General features: G+C 46.3%; 2 protein-coding genes across 5 annotated transcripts in view; both read right to left on the bottom strand.

The window, feature by feature from the left end:
* The window catches only part of RNF130 (ring finger protein 130), a 53,682-nt gene extending 41,452 nt beyond the window's left edge, over window positions 1-12,230 (bottom strand). For 3 of the 4 annotated variants that reach the window (XM_072872437.1, XM_072872439.1, XM_072872436.1), the window contains exons 1-2: window positions 11,235-11,634; window positions 1,176-1,370 (exon numbers count right to left, since the gene is read on the bottom strand). In XM_072872437.1, the coding sequence (XP_072728538.1) occupies window positions 1,176-1,370; window positions 11,235-11,499 (460 nt within the window). In that variant the 5' untranslated portion in view covers window positions 11,500-11,634. Of the gene's footprint in view, window positions 1-1,175; window positions 1,371-11,234 lie in introns of all 4 variants that reach the window. The other variant, XM_072872438.1, reaches the window with a different exon arrangement.
* A 6,825-nt stretch (window positions 12,231-19,055) lies between these two features.
* FLT4 (fms related receptor tyrosine kinase 4) overlaps window positions 19,056-23,915 on the bottom strand; it is a 57,062-nt gene continuing 52,202 nt past the window's right edge. Inside the window, exons 26-30 of the mRNA XM_072872435.1 lie at window positions 23,466-23,571; window positions 22,378-22,517; window positions 21,581-21,701; window positions 20,713-20,798; window positions 19,056-19,306 (exon numbers count right to left, since the gene is read on the bottom strand). Of these exons, the coding sequence (XP_072728536.1) occupies window positions 19,087-19,306; window positions 20,713-20,798; window positions 21,581-21,701; window positions 22,378-22,517; window positions 23,466-23,571 (673 nt within the window). The 3' untranslated portion in view covers window positions 19,056-19,086. The remainder of the gene's footprint in view (window positions 19,307-20,712; window positions 20,799-21,580; window positions 21,702-22,377; window positions 22,518-23,465; window positions 23,572-23,915) is intronic.

A 23,915-nucleotide genomic window follows, 5' to 3' on the forward strand; every position in this document is an offset into this window, starting at 1 on the left:
TGGGACTTTTTGCCTGCAGATTACTGGCAAAAATGTCTAGGCAAGGTACCTAAGATAAAAATGGATCATCAACAGGCTTTGAATTACCACACAGGGGTCAAAATCTCCCTGGAAAATTCCTGTGGTATATAGAATTGGGAAAGTCAAAGCCCACGAAACCAGACGAAGCCACAAGACATTTCACTCGTAAAAGAGAGAAAGAAGCAACCATAGCACTTCAGTAAAAGAATTCAATTCCAATTGTGTGACAATATGCAGAGCAATAATTAGGAAATTCCAGTTTCTAAGCAACCCCCTAGGCTTAAAGAAAAAGGACTGGAATTAGTCTAGGAAAAAAACCCCAAACAGCCAGCAGTACAGCCATCAAATATAGAAATATGCCTTTTCTGATTAAGCTAAATAACTCCAAATTGAGAAAACCTTCTGGGAAAATGAAAAATGTAGCTATCAGAATTGTGAAAATCATTTTTAACCAAAGAAAATTTTTATGTATGAGGATCCCACCAGCTGAAGTTACTCACTAGTAACAGCAAAATTTTACACAGATAGCCCTAAAAAAGTAGAAGTCTAGAATTTCCTCATTACTCTAGACCAGCAATAGTCTAATTCTACACAACTTACAGAGGCTACTGCTCTCCGAATCATTAAGTTTTGTTCATTCCTGTATGGCACTCAAAGACACATCGTAGATAAAGAGAACCCTCTGTAAACTGTCATTTAAAAAAGCATGCAAGCTCAGATCCTAATATAACTGTTAACATTGGAAAGCCCCCACCATAACAGCCAGTTGAAGACATGCTACTATAAAAATTCTTCAGGTACGGATGCTTTGTAAAATTCTAGACCTTCCATTGTATGTTAGCTTTTCTTCTTCAGCAAGGTTTGAAATAGATTACTCCTAAGATCTTACAGATATTTCCTCACTCCAAAACACCCATATCCCCACGGCAGAGGAAAATGTTCCTCATTGGATGAAATGTATGCCAAAGGAAAATAACTTTTCAGAATTATTGGCTTATTTTGCTGTATTGCATACATGTAAACATCATTAGAGAACAGGCTATTTCAAATAGCATCATCTGTGCACTACCAAGAGCTCTTTAGCGATAGTTTATATGGCAAAGGAGTACTCGGGCAAAACAGAATTATAGTGAAAGAGATTCTGTTTTATTTACCTTGATGAGTCATCGTGACAGGTTCTTCACTGGATATATTGTTGTAAATGACCACAGCTGTGGCATTATGTGAAGCTGCTCGCAGTATTTTCTCTCTAAATGTACAGTTTCCTCGCTGCAGTAAAGCAATCCACTGCTTGGTGTTTGGTGGCACTTGGAAACGTGTTCGAGGGTCACAGCCCAGGCGATCTGCAACTGAAATGGGAAATACATTTACACAGATGGCAATTTGTTCAAACAGGCAAAAAAGAAAAACAACAACCTAACTCCAAGTTTTGCTGAACTACTTAACTGTTATGCACTAGGAAGCCACTATTCTCTTGTTAATAAAGCCTAAAGCTAACTGCATTCTTATGAAAAAAGCCTTTAAAAAAGTCTCACACATTGAAAGCTGTGACTATATGCCTGAGAATTAGGCTCACTAACACAAGCTATTTTTAACTCTAGTGCAGCTAGAACAATGAATTTACATGTGAATCAATACCTGCCTACAGGGTGAAAAACATTAGAATATGGTTCATATGCTATAGACATTTATGAAACAGCTGTTTATCAGTCATTCTGGGGAGTGTAACTTTTCTTTCTTTCTAATGTAGTCATAAATATCACTGCAGTGGGAAGTATAACTAAACAAAGGGGGTTGTGAAAACAAGATTTCAGAGTTATCTGCCATGTGCAGGCTACTGTAAGAAAGGACAATATTAAAAGCCGATCTTGTAAAACCCCAGCAGCCAACATCAGCTTTTTATGTATGCACATTTTGTCTACAAGGAAGTGCGTTCAAATTCAGAGAGAAACAAATGGTTTTGCAAACACCATGCACTCAAGTTGTCAGCTAAACAGGTATTGATGGTATAAAGGAAGAGTAACAGAAATGGCAAATGCCAGATGTCCGAATTCAACAGCATGCACAGTTCTTCTCTTGCCCTTTCTGACACTGCAATGTACCCTGGAACAACCCAAACCCACACAGAGTGATGTACAAAAGGCACAAAATGCAAGGCAGAAGACAGCTCCACAGTACAGCAGCTGAAACTGATGAAAGACATTTCTGTTTACACAACTGGAAACATGCAGTTTAGTCTGCTACACTGGTCATATCATTAAAGGATTTCAGAAATTTAGAGCCAACAGTAACTTGCAACACAAATATATTTACCCTTTCAAACACCAAAGAGTATAAGAATCTTTGGCTACTAAAAATGGTTGGGATAAACAGTGATTTTTCAAGACAAAAAAAATTATTTGTGTAATAGCTCTGAAAACATTACAGATCCTAAGAGCAATTCAAATGAAGCGTCCCATAAAATTTTCCTTTTAAAGAAGTGAGTTCTTCAGCACAGACTATGGGATTTCAGCAAAAGGTCTACCACAAAAAATATCCAGTTCAACACATCAGCTGGAAACAAAACAAAAGATCTTTTTAAGCATTCTCAACTTAACATAGCTCAGGTTAAAACCTAAACCAAAGGAGATCCAAATAGCTAAAGGATCTTTTCCGAAACAAGAAAGAAAATCTTTTGCTTGCCTGAAGAAAACTAGTGCAGACGAATCTATCCTGTGGCCGTTGTACAGGAAGTCATTGCATCTCTTAATTTGGACAAGAAGTGCCTCTCCCTGTTCCCCTGGAAGGAGGGTGGGGAGCCCGATATAAGCACATCCTTTTCACAATTGTTTTTCAAGGCTGCATTAGACATTTCAGACATGGAGGGCTATTTGCTGTATTTTTGTATTTGTGCTTTTGTTTTATACAGGGATGAGGGAAAAATCTGAAATAAATGCCTGAAGCCAAATTTTATAGAGTATTTTCTTCCATTGCTCTGACATTATGACTTGAATCCCTCTGGAAATTGCTAGCTAGCACTGATCCACACGCATTGTTTTGGAGCACTGGTGACAGCCATCATGAACAGCAATGATCACAGGAGTGCACTTGCATATCGACTGCACTTTTGTAGCTTGTTTTTGTAGTCTTAAATTTAAAGGAATTTTTTTAAAGGAATTATAGTTCTTTTTGAAAATAGACCCATAACATGGCACATGTGCAACCTATCTTGATGGCCTCTGTTAAGATAAAAGCAGTTTACTGTTTAATGTACACTTCCCCCTTGTTCAGAACATTTCCACTTAAAAGTGCGGGAAGGGGAAAGCACCAGCAGACTGTCATAGGAAAGTTTCTCAAGCCCTGAAAGCTAAAAATCCCATCCTTCTCTAGTGAAATCAGATTCAAGAATCTCAGGTGTGACACATCCTTTGGAAAATACCATTCAATAAATGGCCACAATTCCACAGAATCTCCCCAGATTGCCAAAATTAACTCTGAAAGTAGACACAATGGTCAACATAAATGTACTTAAAATATATGGGATGAAGAGGAGTAATCCTATGGATTATGTACAGTTTGCTTCAGTACAATCATGCTCAAAACTAAAATACCATGTAAAAACAAAAATAGCCACAAAAATAGGGTAATGGGCTATTAGAAAAGTCATAAAAGCAATAAAAGGCAAAAGGCACCTTGAAAAGCGAGGCAGCATTCTCAAAAGTCTGTTACATAGTTCAGTTTTACAAAAATTTATGTAGGCACCTTTGAATTTGTATGGCTTGAAATTTTTAGCTTAAAAACTGACAGAGAAAGTAGTAAGAGATAACAGAAACCACATCTATGGGAAAAGTAGTCCAAACTTTTCTATCACGTAGAGATCAAAGTCTCTTTCAGCTGTGGACAGAGCTATGAAACATTACTGGATAGAGCAACAGGATTAGGAAACAAGATATTAAGAGATAAAAGCTTTCCAGATATAGACCAACAAACACCACTCAAATGCATACAGCATGTTGTTCCTGATGAGGTGGATTCAGTATGCCCTGATGAAAAATTAACAGCTGACAATATTGTTTTAGCACTATTTAAGTAACACAAAAACATTAAGGAAAATCTGGTTGTTTTAGATAAACCTGAACTGAATAACTGCAAGTCACTTGAGATTTAATAAAAAGTCACAACCCACTTTTCTTTACATTAGTATCCTTGTAGTGGTTTAGCCCCAGCCAGCAACTAAGCACCACACAGCCGCTCACTTACCCCCCCCCAGGTGGGATGGGGGAGAGAATCAGAAGAGTAAAAGTGAGAACACTTGTGGGTTGAGATAAGAACACTTTAATAATAGAAATAAAATAATATCATAAAATATTATTATGAATAAATTGTAATTAAAGGCAAAATAACAAAAAGAGAGAAATAAACCCCAAGAAAGACAAGTGATGCAAATGAAAAACAATTGCTCACCACCAACCGACCGATGTCCAGCCCATCCCCGAGCAGCGATCTCCGCCTCCCGGCCAACTCCCCCCAGTTTCTATACCGAGCATGACACCATATGGTATGGAATATCCTTTGGCCAGTTTGGGTCAGCTGTCCTGGCTGTGCCCCCTCCCAGCTTCTTGTGCATCTCCAGCCTACTCGTTGGCAGGCCACTATGAGAAGCTCAAAAGTCCTTGACTGCTTAGCGACAACTACAACATCAGTGTTTTTTCAACATCATTCTCATCCTAAATCCAAAACACAGCACTAGACCAGCTACTAGGAAGAAAATTTACTCTATCCCAGCCGAAACCAGGACAATCCTATTTACACCACACACGTGTTAAGTAATCTTTTAACTAAATAAAATTCAGGAACAATAGTGGAAAGTCTTGAGCTTTTCTGCTTGTCTTTTCAATAGACTTAATACACTCAGAAAAGAGTGAGTGTCTTATAATTAGGGTCACCCTTCTAGCATAGCGAGCTGGCTAAAATAAAACACCTGCTATACACCTAACGTACCAGGCACATCAGTTGGCACTGTAAGGGACATAGATAAACAGTGTCAGCAAGAATCATCATCGATAGCTCTCCATTATCATGCCATCTATGCTCCATTGTCCAAAGTCCAATTAGGATCTAAAAGACTAGGGCTTGCAAGTATTACCTGGATGATGTCCATACCAGAATGAAAAGCAACTTCACATTAAATTAAAGTTATTCTAAAACAAATCACTTGCACATAAAAAGATATGATCAGAACTCACTCATGTCATTTCATAATTTCAGAAGATATAAGCATACAGAAAGCCATCTAAGTACATTTCCTTATAGGTGTGCTACTCTTCTGGCTTATTTGTAATATAACTTATTACACCTCCTTTCCTTTCTCCATGTCTACCTATGTACCATGAATGTGTTGGGAAAAAAACAATTTTCTGTTAGAAGTGGCAGCCTGCTGGGTTAAAGAGCTATGTACAGTGTTGTTGTAAATATCTCCCTTTCTACTGTAAGCCCCAACACCACAGAAGAGCCTCTTTATGGAAGGATCAGCTGCGATTTAAGTACCTACATTTTGTTCTCAACTTTAGGAGAGCTTCAGTTTCCTCTTGCAGAACACACAGGACTGCTCAACTTGCATATAACTGTTTCTCCTTAAGCATTTTTTTCAATTCAAGAGCCCTCCCTGCTGAAAGACTAACGTTTGTGACAACGTTTTAGGGATTCATGTGAAAGAAATAGTTAATAATGCAATAGATCCAACCAGGCTTCCTCAACTACTGAAGAAGTATTGGCAAGCTTACATTAGAACAGCAACAATACTTTCCTCCTCATCTTTTCCAATTGCTTGACCAGGTCCTTTAGCCTTCCCCCTATAAGAAGGATAGCCATTTTGTGGGAGCAAAAATTAAATTAACAGCTCAGCTGTCAGAGGCTGTGTCAGAAGTAAGCACATACCTGCCTGCAGCTGTGACATCCCACTTCAGCCAAGGCTGCTGCATTGACTGTTATCAGACTTTGTCCCCCTTTTCACAGAAAAAAGCCAGTGCTATGATCCCACACCCTGGGCATTAACTATTTTATTCCATGCTTTTTTTTTTTTTTTAAAGGTCACCTATCTTGACATTGATTGCATCTCAGCTAATACTCCACTCTCTGAGGCCACCACCAGTTGCCAGAGCTGGTCTGTCTCAGCTACACATACAGAAATCATTTTAAAGTCTGACCTTCAATCACTGTGATACAATAGGTGGAGAGACAGCATCAATATTTTGAGGGGCAGCAGATCAAGAGACTCATTGGGAAAGAGCACATCAGCCGGGAAGATGCAGTCCCATGCAGCCTGTGCCCCAAAGCATTCCCTCCCTCCAGCAGGCACTGCCTGGGCAGGTGCGGTGTAGCACACCTGACTGGCAAAACAGCCAGCCTTGTGCAATGCATTAATTACAATCCTGTGATAAAATTTCCAGAAAAGGAACTCAGCTGAGAAATTTATGGAAGCAACACAGCAGCATTGATTCTTATTTCAAGGAAGGGTACCAGTTATTTGCTATCCCGTTGGGATTTAATACGTGTAATATACATCCTTTCTTTCAACACATTACTACTTGTGTTATTATCAATATAGTCCTTATTCAAGCCAGTTATAATTTCCACTTTTTTAAAGCTGTGTCAATGAATTATGTACAGCGATATTTTATTTTCAAGAGCTATTTCAGGTAATTGCTTTGACTAAAGCTGGCTTTAACACTAAAAGAAACTCTTTGAACAAGAGGTAATCTTGTTTCAGGGAAGAAGTTAAACAAAAGAAAATCACTGAAGCTTAGAAGACTCCTGTAATAGTTCAGATTTAATCTTGTTAGTTCAGTAAGTATACTACAGTTATGGCTACAAACTCCAATATATAACCTCCACACTTTTGTTACCAGTTAATGACTACTAATTAAGCTGGATACTGAGACCAACGGTAAAAGATGGATGCATGCACAAGATTTTTCTTCCACTACTCTATATTTATTGATACATTTGCTTGTTGCACATTTTGGATTCTGGGCCAGAAAGGAACACAAAATTCTGCCTGAACATTACCTAAAGCTCTGCAGTTACCAGGAAACTGCTGGTTTAAGCCTTCTGCAGCTAAAACTTGTTCACACAACATGTTTATGAAGTGTCAGATGCTACAAAATGCTATAGTTACAGTACCATGCACAAGATATACCTCCATTCCTAACATTATGCCAATATTGTTTCTTCCGCACTTCCACCTTTTTCTAACATATGTTTTTCCTCAAATGCTGTCTCCTTGCCCAGCCACAACCCTACTACCCCTTCAGCAGAGATCTCCCCGTCTACGAGTTCTTTCTCCAATGCAGCTTTCATTCAACCATCACCTCCCCACAAGCCCTTTCGACTCCAGTCCCTTTCCATCCCCCCTCGTTCCTGACCTATTGGCTCAGTGAGTCTTAATATTTTCAAGTTTAGCTTTGAGTCTGCTGCTGTTTCACTTCCTATCAGTCCCATCTCCAGTACTAATGAACCTGCCTGCTTCCCCGCTACACAAGCCAGCCAAGGTGCACAAAACCTCACCTCCCGGCAAGGTCTGACCATCTGTAAGGGGACTTTGAGAGCACACAGGACTGACGTTTCCAGTCCTCAACTGTGTATCCAAACCCAGAACGACATGCAATAACCCAGACCCAACAGTTACAGGAAAGTCCTGTTCAGCATAGAGAACATTTTTGAGGGAACTAAGCCACAAAGCGCTGCAGTTTCTACCAAGAATCATTGAAGTGAGTTTTCAGTGGCTTCTAGCTTGGTTTGTCATAACACGAGGAATATGCCTGACACCTAAAGGTGGGCACCACAACTGGTGTCAGGCACCTAATACCAAAGATGCTCAAAAGCAGAGGTCACTGGAGTGGCACAGGGCTGAACACTTACACAGTGCATGTACAGACACTGCCACAAGTACCCACTGTGAGAAGTTTGGGCTGAAGTGGCTGGTTCCACGAAGTCACAAACAACAGAGTTAAGGGACCGAAAGAGAAGTGCTCAGTAACCTCACCAAAGAGATGATACAAATCTGAACTAAACTATCAGAAAAGCTACATCAGGCTGTGAAGATGCATTTCACTATTATCCTTCCATGCAGAAGGAGAGGAGCATTTTTTGATAATCTGTAAGCATTCATATCCAGAAGCTGTTTAAAACGCTCTTTGAATAAGAAATTATTTAAGTCATGACAAAAGATTAACAAGTTAGAGGAAGTAAGAAAAGGAACCAGAAGTGGAAGAACGGAAGGAAGATTAATAGAGAAACTCTGCTGCTATCGTGCATTTAATGCACTTGGAAAGATATGTGTACACAGGTGCTGTATTTACACCCAGCAGCCAGCTGCGACCGACAGCTTGCTGGAGTTAGACTTTCACAAGTCACATTCACAAGCGGTCACACGAATTACTGCGATATCACTTCCAGGGGAACATTGCTTGTGAAAGCCAGTATCAATTTCATACAAGGGTCTATAAAAAGAACAGGGAAAGAGTTTTAATACATGTATTAACATGACAAGGTTGAATTAGATTAAGAAAATTCTGCTAAAGAAACAGGAGAAGTGATTGAATATATCATTCTGCACTGAGATTTAAAGGATCGGTAATCACATGGGACTGGCAACTTCAAAAAGTAGTATATAAAACGTTGGGCATATTCAAGAACACAAGTTAACAACAAACATAGCAGAGCACAACACTTAAAATCACAGGCTGTGCTATTACAAATAGTGTATGTTCAGCAGCAGATCATTGGCCCTAAATCTTGAATTAGTAAATTCATTTATTTCCCTGCAGGCAATGAATAAGGGATCTTAACACAGCATGCGAAAATGTAACATTAAGGACATTTCAGCTGTAAAATTTAGATGCCCCAGTCTACTCCATCAAGGTGCTAACAGATTACCCATGTTCATGGAAATTTCAAGGGATAGCCCATGAATGGGTGTATGCTTGACATCAAAGCAGTTTCAAACTGAAGGTATCTTCAAACATAGCTGCTAACAGTTGTAGAGTCCTTTTCTTCTTAGGATACATGAGAACTGGGGTAGAACATTTACTGCTCTAACAGCAGAGGCCAGTGCTAGCTACTTATGTTAAGAGCTATTAGAAAAAAATATTCTGCCAACAAGTTCTACAGCAATATTAACAGGCTGATAAAAAGGCATTAGAGCAATTACTTTTGGCAAGAGAGCATTGTCTTTTATCAAACCTATATGTAAAAAAGCAGAAGAATATAAACATAAGACCCTTAAGCATTCAAGAATGTCTTAATGCATAAAATATTCCAGTCTTTCCTACTACACGACATATTTTTAAGCCACATGAAGTGCACCTCAGCAAAATTCAAATAAAATGTATACTATATAACAACCTATGTAGAACAATTCAGAATAACTTTAAAGGAAGACAACTGCTGCAGTGTTTGCTTTAACAGTCTTCTGTTGAGAAACAGAAGGACAAAACTGAATCTTGATGGCAAAGTTTTAATGACTGCAGCATGTCAAAACTGCAGAAATTGAGGTCTGCGATTCCATGATTCCTGCTGTGCTTTCTCACTGAAGTTATTCAGCATACAATACTTAGCAGTAAGGTATAAAAATGCTGTTTATGGACTGCTCAGAATTTTATTTAGCTCTTCTCTCATTATTAGCTTCCAGTGAAAATGCTGTCAGCATCCCTCAATAAATCACACTTTAGCGAAGACCGTATCAGAAGAAAGCAGAAAAAGTTACAGAAGCAGGTTAAAAATTAATATTGAAAGTTTTTCTTGACAAATAATGCAGCTGCTAAAAAAAAAAATCAAGTGTTTTGATATCTTGCATATATTAAAAGGCAGCAGTTTTAAAACCCCCCAAAATACTACTTGCAGTAACAGTGTTTACGTGCCTCACACTTTCAGGACAGCCTCCTGATTTCATATGGTGGCTGGTGTTTGTGTGCGTTTAAGTGAGGAATAGCAGGAAGAACATGATAGCTGACTGAGAGCATGGTAAAGGTAAGATTTGAAGTACAAATGAAACTCATTTTACAGTAGACTTGCTCAACGATTTCTGCTTCCTCACCCTTCCACCCAAAAATATGCTACATTAATATATTATAGTTAACACTTTGTAAAGCTAATGAAACCGAGTTTCATTGAAACTGGCAAGCATCTGCTGAAGCACAGCCTGCTTCATACATACTAGAAGCTTATAGCAGGCTGCCTAGCAGGATGCATTTTGTTCTGAAGAAGCATCAAAGTGTTTTCCTGATCTTAAGATTTAGTAAATTCTCAAAAGCTTTTAATAATACAGTAGTTCTGCGTTACCAATTCTTTTAAAGAACTCCTAATATTCACCACTTAGAGTCTAGTTTTAACTGACTACATTATTTCAGTTAATGCATTATTGAGAGGTTTACTGTCCAGGAGACAGGTTGGGACCACTGTGATGCATCAAGTGGTCCATTTCTTAAAGATGGCAGTTCAGATAATGTCAAGAAGGGTTTTCAAAATAAGATACTACTAAAGCCACATCATTACAACTGAAGTGATTGGTTTCATTTCAGGCAATAATCAAGATAATACTCTTGCTTCTTTAAATCAGTGATCTCTATAAAACCCAACATTTGTCAGAAAACAATCGATGGACAATAGCATCACTTAATAAAAAGAAAACTTATTTGGAAGCACTACAGTGTTCAGCACTGCAAACAAGTGCATTTTGGACTGGCCATGAGAGTAACAGCTTGATGGCTTCAGTCCCTCCAAGTCTTGATGGACAGCTTAAACAGCATTTTTAAGAAATGTACACTGAACAATCATGACTTCACGCAGCTGCAAAAGCCATCCAGATGCATATCTATCACAGGGAGACAGCTATGCAGCTGTTCTGAGATTCACAGCAAGGCTGTAACCAAATACTGTTAACTATCGCTACCGACTCTCTGTCATTAGTTTAGAAATAACAGCTTCATCGCTCAGTATGACTAACCTACTGGGATCCATGCTGGAAAACACATCACACTTTGCAGAGCCGTTATTAAAGCCAGCACTCTCAGATCATGGATTTATTTTATTATTATTATTTTCCTGTGGGCAAGTTCTCCCTCCTCTTCTGTCAGAGCTCTCTAGGAAAGTCTGCAAAGCTCAGACAAAGGCCGACCACCCTGCAAAGGAGGCACCCGACGGCAAGCGACCGACGGCTGCGAGGGAAGCGTTACCTCCGTTGATGGGGACGGGAGCCACCAGCAAGCCCTTGACCTCCACCTTGGGGGAATCCTGCCCGTAGCGGCCGCGGTCGATCCTCAGCAGCGTGGGGCCGCCCCGCTCGGGGCTCAGCACCGTCACGTTGATGAGGGCGGTGTAGTACGCCTGGCTGGCGTTGTCGGCGCCGGCCGGCCGGACCCGGCAGTGCCACAGCAGCAGCAGCAGCAGCAGGACGGAGGAGCCGCCGTTCCGGTGCTGGCGAACCCACCGCCAGCTCATCTTCGACTCCGGGCGAGCCGACGGCCGTCACCGGTTGCCTCCGCCGCTCCCCTCGCTCCCTCGCGGCAGCGCCGAGCCCCACACGCCCGGGTGTATTTTATCCCATCTGACAGCCCAGGAGCGGAGAAAGACCAAAAGCAGGCGGAGAGGGGAGGAGAGCACGGGCTCATGCCATGGGAGGAGCCAGGGGAGTCATGGCAGGCCCCAGCCGAGTCCGATCCGCCGGCCGCGGCCCCCGGGGGAGGCTGCTCGGGGCGAGCCGCGCTCCGCCGGCCCCTCAGAGCGCCGCGCTCATGCCGCCCGCCCGCCGCCGCGGGGGAGCGCCGGCCGCCGGTCTGCCCGTGCCGGGCGAGGGGAGGGGAGGAGGCGGTGCCGCGGCCCCCTCCCCGCACAGCCCCGCGCCGGCACCGAGGACGTCGCCGGGAGGAGCCGCCGCCGCCGCAGCTGCCTCAGTCGCGCTCACACACGCCCGCGGGACTCGCCTCGGGCTCGGCTCGGCTCGGCTCGCCGCGCCGCACCGCCTCGCCTCGAGGCTCGCCGCCGACTTAGTGCGGCGGGCGGCGGATCCCGCTGCCCAGGCCGGCGGCCGCAGCCGGCGGCCGCTGCTCCATGCTCGGCTCGTCCCGGGGGCGGCGGGGCCCCGCGCCTTCTCGCAGCCGCGCCGCGCTCAGCCGCCGGCTCCGCGCCCGGCGCCTCGCCTGCAGCCCGGCGCTCCCCACACTGCGCAGGCGCGCCACGCCCCGCCCAGCGCCACGAGGGTGAGAGGCGGGGATGGGGGCGAGAGCCACGCCCACTGGGAGGCGGGGGCAGATGTGGGGCGGGGCTCTCTGGTATGACGTCACCAGGGGCGTGGCGGTGCGGAGGGGGGCGGCCATGGCGGTGGTGGGAGCGGGGGCGTCGGGGAGGCTGTGCCCGGCCCGGGCCGCTCCTGGGGCTTCACCGGCGTCTGTAAGGAAGGCTTGGCTCCAGCGACCCGCAGTTCTTCATGGAATTGGATGTAGGGGCACATACGGGCTCCCATGGCTCCTCAGTGTCTTTAATTTCCAGATGAGGCGTGCTGACCATCAAAAAGATATAGGAGATGGTTTAAAAGCGTGTCTGAAATGGGGGGAAAAGGGCTGGATGTGTGATGGAGGTGGGGTGTGCTCAGTCTGCCCAGTTAACGCCGAAAGGGCTGTTGGGGCAGGAACGGTGCAGCCTCTGTGTCAGGATTTGGTCACTCCTACCCAATTTGGTGTTGCTCACTTCTGGCGTACTAAAATGGGAAGTCTTAGAAACACTCAAACGTTGTTAATAAATATAAATACCATGAAATACTGTAAAACAGGACTTGATGAATTACTCTATCTAACAACAGTTTGAAGGATTTCAGCCTCTTTGGAGATGCAACAAAGTAACATAATGGCATTCTGGGATTTTGAATATCTGAAAATTATTTATGGCAAAGAAAACAAGTACTGCAGGGCTGTGGGTTAGGATATTTTCTAAATTTCTGAATACATAGCTGTGCTGCTGTTTTTTTGAGATACCGTCTCCTTGGTGACTTCCCCGGCAGCTTGGGAAGGCCCGCTGATAAGCCCGGTGTTTAACCTAAGCATTTTATTAAACTGTTCTCTTTTGGAAGGTTTTGTAGTTCATCCATTTGTGATGCACCTGGTCACATATGCATGTAAGATAACACCATCAAAGCACAGTCTATTTATTTTGTTGAGATGCAAGTGGTGGGTCTAACCCTGCCCTTGGAGAGACCCGTGCCATTCCCAAGGAAAGCAGCAGGATTGCAAACCTGCGTCTCGGAGCAGAATGGACCTATGGGCTCTGATAAAGGCATGTAGCATGTGGCTGTGTACAATCCTCTGAGAAGCTGTTTATGAAAATCTCTGTAGAAATGTCAGTACAACCCAGGAAATGTTTCTGAAGCAGCAGCTGAATGTTCTCCTTCTACTTTTTTCTTTTTTTTTTTCATTTTGCCCTCCTTGGTAAATGCTGGGTGAGGAACCACATGCCATTAATGGCTTCTCAAGCTTTCACCCAACTTTTCACCCCAGCCGGAGGGTGAGAGTCATGGCAAACACACTGATCCTGCACTGTGCAGGACATGTTTTGGAGCTGTCATTCTTACAGTGCAGACAGTAGTTTGATTTTTCATCACCAAGAGCTCTGCATCGTTTTGATGCAAAAAGGGGCCAGAGAGTACTCGGAGCCTGAAGGATTCCTTGCTATTACTGCATCACCTTTCAGAGAAGGATCTCAAAGCACTTTTGAAAAGCATTGAGAAAACATTTGCTGGCCACGTTAGAAGCAAAATGATCAGAAGTGCCCAGTCAGTGACTTCCCAGTTCCCTTTTCTGACCACAAGAAAAATGCTGCTTTTCATTTTGCCCTGTCCAGCTTCCTCTGGGCTGCGTTTCTGACGGAGATAGGTGGACCGCTGTGCTCGACTCCCTGTGTGGGGGCTGCCCGCTTGGTCCCATCCCTCCTCATGGAGCAAGAGCCAGAAAGTTGCTCTGTGCCACATGCGGGGCCATGAGCGCTCGGCTGCTCCTCTCCTGCCTCCCAGCCCATCCTACAGACAGGCTGGGAGGCAGGAGAGGAGCAGGCGAGCGCTGGTGGCCCCAGGAGAGGAGCAGCCAAGCGCTGGTGGCCCCAGGAGAGGAGCTGCTCACCAAGTGCTGCTCCAGGGTGCACAAAAATGGGGTATTTCATGAGCAGAGCAGCTTCAATCTCCTCATTCCCCAGCCAGGCAGGTCCCTGGATGGAGAGAGGGGAGTTAAAAGGTCCTTTTGGCTGCTTTTATCCGGTGGTGGAGCTGGATGAAGGGATGGTGGTGGAGAGGCTGGGACTGAGGGGACGTCCCTAGGTCTCCCCACACCGTACAGGGCAGCCACGTCTCTGCTGGTGGCCGCTCCTCAGGAGACCTTATTTTGGCAGCCAAATGGCACTGAGGTCTTCGCAGGTCACCTCGCAGGTGAGGAGGGAGCTGTGCCTCAGGCTTCACCCCGGTTCCTGGGTTTTTTTTCTGGGAAATGGTCATAAATCCATGTATGTTGCATCTCCAGCGCTCCCTGGGCGCGGACCGTTTCCTTCAGCCCAGATCCCGCCCATGACTCACAGCCGCTCTTCGCTTTCCTGTCAGGTTTTACATCGCCAAAGGCCCGCGCCGAGCCCCGCCGCCATCTTCCCGCCCGGGCTCTGGCCCGGGGTCCGCGGCCGCCGCCGGGATGAGGGCGCCACCTGCGGGGCGCCGCCGCGCCTCCCTCCGCCCGCTGAGGGGCTCGCCACGGCGGCTGGCGAGGGGGCTCCGTGCGCTGAGGAGAAGGGGGTGTCCGGGGGGGGCTCCGCCGCCGTTGGTCCCTCCCGGCGCCCGTCACCGCTGTGTGGTGATGGAGGGCAAGAGGGGCCGTGGGGGCCGTGGGGTCCCAGACCCCCGGGGCTGAGGCGGTGAGGAAGGGTGGCGGATCTGGGGGAGATGGCGGTGGGGCGAAGGGCTGGGCGCTGAGCCGCCGGCTCCTGTCAGCAAGCTTAACCAAAGCATATCCGGCTTCATCATGAAAAAAGACCGAGTTTCATCCTGGATGGAAATGGCACAAAGGCCAGCTGTTTCCTAGAGGATGCGGGGAAATGCAAAGGGACATGAAAATAAAAATAAGAAAACCAAAATGTGCTAATTGCTTGGGCCAGAGTCAGGCTGCCCGGTGCTGCATGGGGAGCCGGGAGCAGAGTGCTGCAGCACCCACGGGCAGCAGTGGCCTCCAGGAACCAGAGAGCAGCTGCCAGTTATGACTTTATTCATTTTCACATTTAGATATTACAACAAAACTCTTAATGACAAAGGATAACAAGTACTATAGGAGGAGAGGAAAGAAAGCAGTGTTCTAACTGGTTTGATATATAACCGTGAACTTCCAGAGACAAGACTCAACGTGAGTTATAAACACTCACATACACTCACTGGTAGGAAAACTTCGCACGTGCAAACACCCAAACACTCACCCACAAAACACTCACACACGCAGACCACACTTTTGTACTCGCACATAACCCATGTTGTAACCTACTTGCTTCAAAGGCAGCCCGCTGAAACATTGAATGCTGCTGTAGCAACAACAGGTACCAGGTTAAAATATTGCAATATAAATGAAGTGTTACTTGATACACAGGCTTTTCTTCAGAGTCGCACGTGTATTTGCAAGTAGGAGACCCAACACTTTGTTTTCATGAGGGAGGAATGTTCTCTCAACACCAACACTTTGTAAGGAAAAATGAGACTGCGCATAGACTGGGAACAGTCATTTTAAAGGAGGATGATGATAAATAGCTTAGCTTCAATGTTGAGTTCCAGTAAAAAGCCCAAACAAAACACAGCAGAGAGTGCATTGTGAACGGAGCAGGCACAATTATCGAACCCTAGGTTTTAAAAGTTGAAATACTCCCTTGTCACTGTGGAAAGACAGGCAACACTGTTGCCTCACATCTTAAAACCCAAACGGACCAGCTCCATTTCATGCTTATGCTTATCTGGAGACTGTAGAAAAAATGCTGGAAATAATGCAAGAGCATGGGGAAGGGTATCAGGTTTGTACACTCTGATTTTAGTACACTTTTAAGAGAGCGAAAGTACAATTGTCTCAACAGCTCTTCAATATCCCACACTACAATTGTTCTTCATCAGCAGGAGTGTCTGAAGAGGAGCCAGTGTTTGCTCGTATCATGGCTGCATTGTTCATGCAATACTGTTGACGCAGATACAATAGGATCTGATTCCACCCCCTCCATCAAGATGGTGCAAAAGAGAGAAAATAAACTTCTGTGGAGTCAAATGATTTGAATGTTCAAAAATCAGACGTCACACCAGTGCTTTCCCCTGAGTGAAGCAGGGGATCGTTAACAATGGCTCTGATGAAGTAACCCTTCTCTACAAGGATGCTTGTGAGCAATTTACAGCTGAACCTAGAGAGAAAGTGCAGCTGTCCTGGCTGGTTGGGAGTGCTGACAGCCAGCCAGGGCGCTCAGATGCCTCTGTCCCCTTTCTGCTGAGGAATCCTGCCAGTGTCCTGCAAGTGTTGGGCTTTGCTAGTATGTTTCTATCCCTCACATATGGACAAGGACTTGCACCTACTTTGGAATTCTGATTTTCAACTATTGTTTAATTTATAGGCCTCTTTCTTGGGCCCTCTCTCAGATAGGGCTGTGTTTCCAGGCAGAGAACTGTTTGTGAAGCACTGGAAGCAAGAGAGCCTGGGTCCTATGGATGCACATCACCGAGCAAGCAGCCTGAATTTAGCTTGGCTGTCTGTCAGCTTCCACCCATGTGAATGCCGGTGGAGACCCCCAAGCAGCATGGGGCACATGCAGCCTTCCTTCTGTCAAGGGAACCACCAGTTCAAAAACCAGGGCAAGATGAGGGCAGGAGAATTTGGTCTGGCCTACACCCCGTTGGCTGTCCTACTTCCTTGGCCTGGCTCTCCAGCATCTCCTGCCAGAGGATTCTTACTGAGTCGTAACAATTACTTAAAGATGCTTAAATTCCTGGCAACTTCAGGGGACGCCAGCAGAAGTCAGGGAATTCATTGTCACATGCAGTTTCCAATTCCACATCCTGAGCCAGTTTGGCTCAAGCTGGTCCGGTTTTGTGCCTCTTTTCACCATAGAAATCAGAGCCATGTCATCCTGCTGACACAAAAAGGGAGGGGAACGTTGGGCGCTCTGCACAGGCTTAGAGAATCTGAATGACAGGCATGCTTTTCCCATGTGCTAAATAAATCTCCCCATTACATTTGTGCGGAGAACTATAATTAAGACTTGGGAAAGTCATCTGTAAGGACTCACAGGCTCATGTCAGGAAACGCATAAAACCCTCTGCTGGATAAGAAATACAGTTTGGGAAAGCAGTATGTCTCACAGGAAACACAATTTTAAAAGGCCAAACCAAACCCTTGGCTCTGTGCACAGAAGTGTGGCCTGCAAGCAGAAACTCTCCGGTGCTGAGATGCCCTGGTGCAAGGAGCTCTGCCAGCCATGGGCATGTGGGAGAAGAGATGATGACAAGCTGTTCAGACAAGCCTCTTCACCCAGACTCCTCTGACGGTGACGTAACCGTGCTCTGTGTCTGAGCTCTCAGATTGTGAGCAGGATGGAAAGAAGTAGGTGGGAAGTGGTGAGGCAGCAGCACAGAAATCTGTAGAGAGGGACTGTGGAGGTTCCCCAGAACTCTGAATTCACATGGTATCTTTCAGAAACAAAAGGCCCAAGTGAGGAGATGTTTCCTCAGCAAATAAATGTTTCTCAGTCCCCCAGAGACAGGCACACTGTGCTGGTGGCTCTGCAACAGAAACTGGAGAGGAGCCTGTTGGGCAGAGAGTGCCTCCTTAGAGCCAGGGAACTAGGGCGGCAGGAAAGGTCATGGTGCAGAACTGTCCATCCAGGAGAACTGGGGCTTGAGCCCTGGCCAGGTGCTGCCCTCCATGTGCTCAGCGATGCCAACACACAAGGGGATGCAGCCCCGGGCACCTCATTGCTGGAGCTCTGTTCCTTCCATTGTTTCCCAAACCCTTGCAGCAACTTGAAAATAAACATTTCACTCCCTACCACTTTGATCCTTTTCCTCCCAGCAAGCAACACATTTTTGCTCTATGTTTAGAAGCCAGCTGAAATTAACACAGCTTTGCTTTAATTTCTCACTCGAGCAACAAATGATCTCAGCACTGCTCTGGGAGAAGGGGAAGGCGAGAGCAGCAGACCTGTAAGTAACCTGCTCCCAGTACAGAGTATATATAACCCCCTGTTTTACATAGGGCCTGCAAAAAGAATTGCTGTTTATTTCACTGGGAGGACTCTAGCCATCAGCTGACCTACTCAGCACTAGCTGTGTTGAGGTGGCTAAAATAACCCTGGTCATAAGGCAGATTGACAGGTTTCCCCCCAGCAGAGATGAAGGGGGTGTGGGTGTTGCTTGCAGAGGAGATGGAGAGGCTGGCACCTACCCAGAATGAACAGTGTGCGTGAACATTTACAAAGATCCCTCGGGATCTCTTCATACACCTCTTTAAAATGTCCTGCTCTTGCTGCTAATACCACTACGGATTTCTTCTCTTTGATTCTGCTCTGCAGCTCAGCAGCTGACATCATGAGGAGAAGAGGAGGAAGCAATCCAAGGAAAAACATTCAGGCTGCACACCAGGAAGAAACTTGAGACTAAGACAGATCTATTTATATCTGACCTGAAATGGGCTTTCTGAATGGGAAGCTGATCTGAGTGGAGGCTGGATGCTAGGCAGAAGGTGCTGTAGTGCTGAACACAGGCACCCACTCGCTAGCAGAATGCGTCTGTCTGAGCCACAGGAAGAAAAGAAATGCGAGGAATCAGCAAGGCGCTCTCTCCAGTCCTGGCACAGGGAAGCTGCAGCTGGAGGTGCTGCATGAGCCATTGCGCTGCGGTTCCAAGGACATCGGTGTTCCCCATCCGTTCAGGGTAGGTTCCCTGCTGGGGTTGGGCACAGGTTGAAGGAGAAGCTCTGAGTGACCCTGATGACGCGCCTGGAGGGTGAGAGGGGATGCCTCGGCAGGCGCCTCCAGGGCCGGATGCCATTAGTACTGCTCGGAGAAGAAGGAAGTGTGGAGAGTGGGGGGACTGGCCCCCTCTCCAGGCGGGGTGCAGCTGCCGTCCTCAGAGTGTTCTGACAGCTCCCCGTATTCACTGTTGTAAAAAGTCTGGCCTCCGACTTGGGACCCGTATAACGGCCGACATCTTCCCCGCAGGTCTGACTGTTCCCCTGGCAGCTCCGCAGTTCGGCTGGGCCCTTTACTGCTGTGAGGAAGAGAGACACAGAAGATCAATCTGAGCACTCCTGGAAAGCCTCTGTCCTGCTTAGAGAGATCCCAGCTTCAGGAAACATCATCTGCTTATGCACAGGGCAGAGGCAGGATCAGGAATGGACCTACACCTCCATTTCAAAGCATGACACCAGGCCTTGCTCTAAACCTAAGCACAGCCCGTATGTTTTGTGAAAAATCTGCACATAACTCGGCGAGAGAGTTATTTCAGCCCTTCCAGATACCTTTGGGAAGCCCAGGGAAGGGTTGGGACCCCAATGAGCAGGGAGAGACAAGAGACAGTGCCTCAATTGCACCTAGACCTGGCAGGACTAACAGAAACTGATACAAACCAACAGCCAGGATGGGGGAAAGGAAACAAAGGAAGATGATGAAGACGACATGGGAGGAAATCAGCAACCTCATCTCAGCGCCTGCCAGTACCAGGTGACTAGCAAGAAGTCACAAGAGCGAGGGCAGGGACACATTCAAGGAGAGGTTTAAGGGCAGTGTTGTCCAGGAGACGGGACGCCAGGTAGCCCATGGTGTAGGAGACAACGGGAGCGTGCCTTAGGTAAAAGAGGACAAGGACAAGAAGCAGGAGACAGTCTGATACAACAGCAGAGAGGCCACAGGGCTATGGCTAAGGGAAAAGACAATGACCAGTCTGATCTGATGTTGGGAGGCAGAGGAGGTGAGGAAGAGGCTTGGGATTGGCCTTGTCTATACATGAGCTAACACGGTTCACTCAATACACTGTCACAGAAACAAGGTCCCAGCCTGCTCTGGCATCAAGCAGGGATGAGCTGGATAGGTTCTCGCCCAGTTTCCAAGCCTGGGGCAAGGACATAACCATCCATAACTTCCTCAGCCCCAAGAGTGCCAGCTCAACCTGTGAGGCTCAGTACCGGCACGTGGGAAGTCCTAAGGCCTGTACCATCCCTGCAATGCCACACTGGGGCCCTGTACCACATGGGTCAGGGCTGGGGAGTGAGGTGGCAGCCACACAGTTTCCATCCATCCCACCTGCCACTGCTTGAACAAGCCCTGACACATTTCACCAGAAAATGTCAATAAGCATTGAGAGTCCTATTAACACCGTCATTCCACTGTGCCTCATTATGTTAACGGATGCATTCTCATACCCTGTGGAACATATTTTGATCAGCTGAATGGGCACAGTTTATATTTTTAAACCCTAGGAAGCAGCAGGCAGGTCTGTTCTTCATGCGTTTTGCCTCTCGTTAATGCGTGCATGGACTTATCTGGCTCAGGGCCCACAGCCCTGCTGCTGCTGAGAGCCCCCAAGAGGCATACCCTACAGGGAGACACCGAGAGCTGCCTCCTGCTCTCACTGCATTTGGCAGCAGGGAGGTCTGAGTGGCTAGACTTAAGGAGTACCTGAATCCACCTTCTTTTCTGTGTCGGTTTTCTATCCTCTCAAATTCCTCAGATGCCAGAACCATCCCACTGTCTGTTTGATTGTCCTGGAAGGAAGCAACAGGAGTTATCAGTAACATCCCTGTCGGCTGATCAGAGTGGGAAGGGAGGAGGAATCATTCAGGAGATGAGATCATGTGTATCTGCGATGGGAAAAAAGGAGTAGGGGCACTTTACCAGCATGCTCCATGGTCTTGCTGGAACTGATTTTCTTAGATGCCTTCTTAAAAGCAGTACGTACAAATATAGGATTTGTGTGTGCAGTTCAGTGACACTTTTGGGAAAAAAAGAGTGCTCCCTGCCTGGAAGATGTATTACCATCAAATCTATGAGAGGTGAGATTTTCCTCTGAGACTAAGGGGATGACTTAAGTTTTGCCACTATAGAAGATATGAGTACCAGCCTGGTTGAGCGAGGCCAGGAGGGCTCCTACTGCACACTGCTGTATGGGTCAAGATAGGGGAGGTGCAGACAAGCACTCTGGATATACCTAGTCCTGGCTGGATTTCAGTACGCTTAACCAGGTCATGTTTACAGATTTGAGAAGGGTGAAGAGCAGGCTCTTCTCTGAGGTCCTTTATAGTCCTTGCTTGTAGATCTAACCTTCCTATTTCACACTCAGGCAGTACGAGGTGTGCTGTAGAGAAACCCCTATGTGCCAGGTGGAGAAATGAATGTGCATAGGACTGGACGGACTGAACAGGAATGACACAGACAGACTGACATTAGATAGGAGTGATCTTCCTTTCACGATCTTAACAGCAAAACTGTCAGGGAACAGCTGAACATGTCTTTGCCCCCTGCTCAACCCCACTCAGATGCTACTCACCGGGTGTGCCTTGTACATTGTATGTGTCATGGGAAACTCTTCAAATGTCTTTATCCTGGATGGACACCTGATCTGATTTCCTCCCGTCAAACAACCAGGGAACGAGACACAGTTGTAGTATCTGCCGACAGAAGCATACTGTATTCAGTAAAACCAACAGTGTCAATGTCCTGAACAAAGAGGACCTGAACCCAACCTCCTCTCCATGCAACCGAAGTATGCAGGGAAGCATATGACCCAAATGGTGGATTTTGGGAGGGGAATAGGGTCACCTTAGGCCTCTTAACCCCATACTTCTGCAGTGGGGAGCACCAAGACTTCCTGATCGAATCAGGCCCTGATTACCTCTCCACTCTGGATAAGAAGACTAATGTCATATAGATCCCAGGCATCACACTATCACAGCTCCCCAGAGATGAGAAGCCTAGGTGTAATTGTGTGGGTTAGTTAGGAACAGATAGAATGAAGCTCCTGCACTAGCAGCTGACACCTTCTTTCCTCATCTACCTGATGGGCCATGATGCCTTTAGTGGGACGTGATGCTCTGGCAGTGTAGCTGGAGCAGGAGAAGGAATGCCATAGGCTTACACATCAAGGGCTCTTTCTCATCAGCAAAAGAAAGTGATTTTGCTTTTATAAGCAAGATGCTATGGCCTAAATGCTTGGATCACACCTGATCACCTGGGATTTTTCCAATCTCTTGCTACTGGGTTCACCCCATATTCCTCAGGCTCCCTTACAGCTCAGGCTGCTGGCGGCCTGCTGGGCTCTCTCTGCCTTTTTCAGAGGCGATTCACCTTGCTGCTAGGCTGTGGCAGCGTATCCTCATGTCAAAGTCCTCTTCATCTGAGTTTTGCTGGGCAGAGGAAGGCACCTGGGAGAAACCATCATCTTCTGAGCTGTGAGAGTCGTTCAGCGGGATGTAATCCTTCCCTTCCTGGGAGGAAGAATAGTGAGTGGCCTTGCAAGAAGGGGAGGGCTTTCCCACAAGAAAGGGCTCTACAAGCAGAAGTTGTGAGAGCTGGGGAGGAAAATTTCTGGTTTGTCTTTTGTTTCTCTTGGACAAAATATCTGGCTGGAGATTTCTGTGCCCTCTGCGTTAAGTAGTTGCAAGTGTTGCAGGTGCATGGAGGTGTGTGAGAGCAGGAAAACAACCCAGTCCTACAGCACCTAGTTCTCTAGCCTACATGGACAGAGCACTGTGCTCTGGGGGCACATCACTGTGGCTTAGTCCTGCCTGTGCTGGGATCCAGTGCTGAAAGGTTAAAATCAGGGACGTCAGGATGAGACAGTACTCATGTTTAAGCATTTAGCTATTGTCTTATGAAATGGAACATCAAGAAACTGTTAAAAGCAGAGCTGCACGCTCACCGCAGTTAAAAGTCCTGGTGAGTTACTGCATGGCAGTGATTACTAATAGTTTCAGATAAATTTGTATATCTGACTGCTGTAATGTAACAGGTTTTTGGTTCACATGACCCTGACATTTAGATCTGAGGATAGAGTTTCAGAAACCCTGGTGAAGTCCTGGTTTTCATTATGCAGGCGTGTGGGAGGGAGGAGTGCCAGGGCCTTGACTCAGCTGAAAAATTTCAAATAATCATCTGGGGATTAGGATGGAAATACTGGAATGACAACTGGGAGGGCACCCGCCCTGCAAAGAGTGGAGCTATATTAGGATGCAGTGAGAGGGCTACTGCAGAAATGAGCTCTCCAGTAGCTCTGAGAAACAGTCCTCTCTGATCCAGGAAATGCTGTAGTATCCCTTGGCCTACACAAAGGTATTGCATTGGCCAGGGAGCCAGAGGAGGGCACAGCAAGGGAGCTAGTGGTGGGAGAAGAAAGAGCTGTATGGAGCTGAGCAGGGACACAGAGAGGTTTTCACCTGCTGGACGTTTTCCTGAAGAAGGTTCCCCAGTATCTCCACTAGGTCGGAGAAAGTTGGTCTCTCCTTGGGATCGCCGTGCCAGCAGCTCAGCATTATACGGTAACTGCCAAGAAGAGATGCTGGTTTTATGCCACAGAAACCCCCTCCTACCTCACTCTGCAGCTCCCACCCACGTGGTGCCTGCTGGGACAGCATGTACCTGCACTGTGAAGGAAGGCTTGGCACCCCCCAGCACATTGGCCATGTGGACCTACTGGAAGGGGGCTGGTTCATTATGCACTGAATATAACAGTGCACAAAGAGCTAATTCAGACACCTCTGATACCTTTCAGAGCAGGAAAGCACATTGCCCGCTTACAGACCCATCCCAGTGTGGGTACGCAAGGGTACATAGATAGCTCTGATTCGAAGCTGCCTGGAGTGAAGGATGTGTTGGCTCATACCTTA

This window comes from Ciconia boyciana, chromosome 9 (genome assembly GCF_034638445.1).
Source record: "Ciconia boyciana chromosome 9, ASM3463844v1, whole genome shotgun sequence".
NCBI lineage: Eukaryota > Metazoa > Chordata > Aves > Ciconiiformes > Ciconiidae > Ciconia > Ciconia boyciana.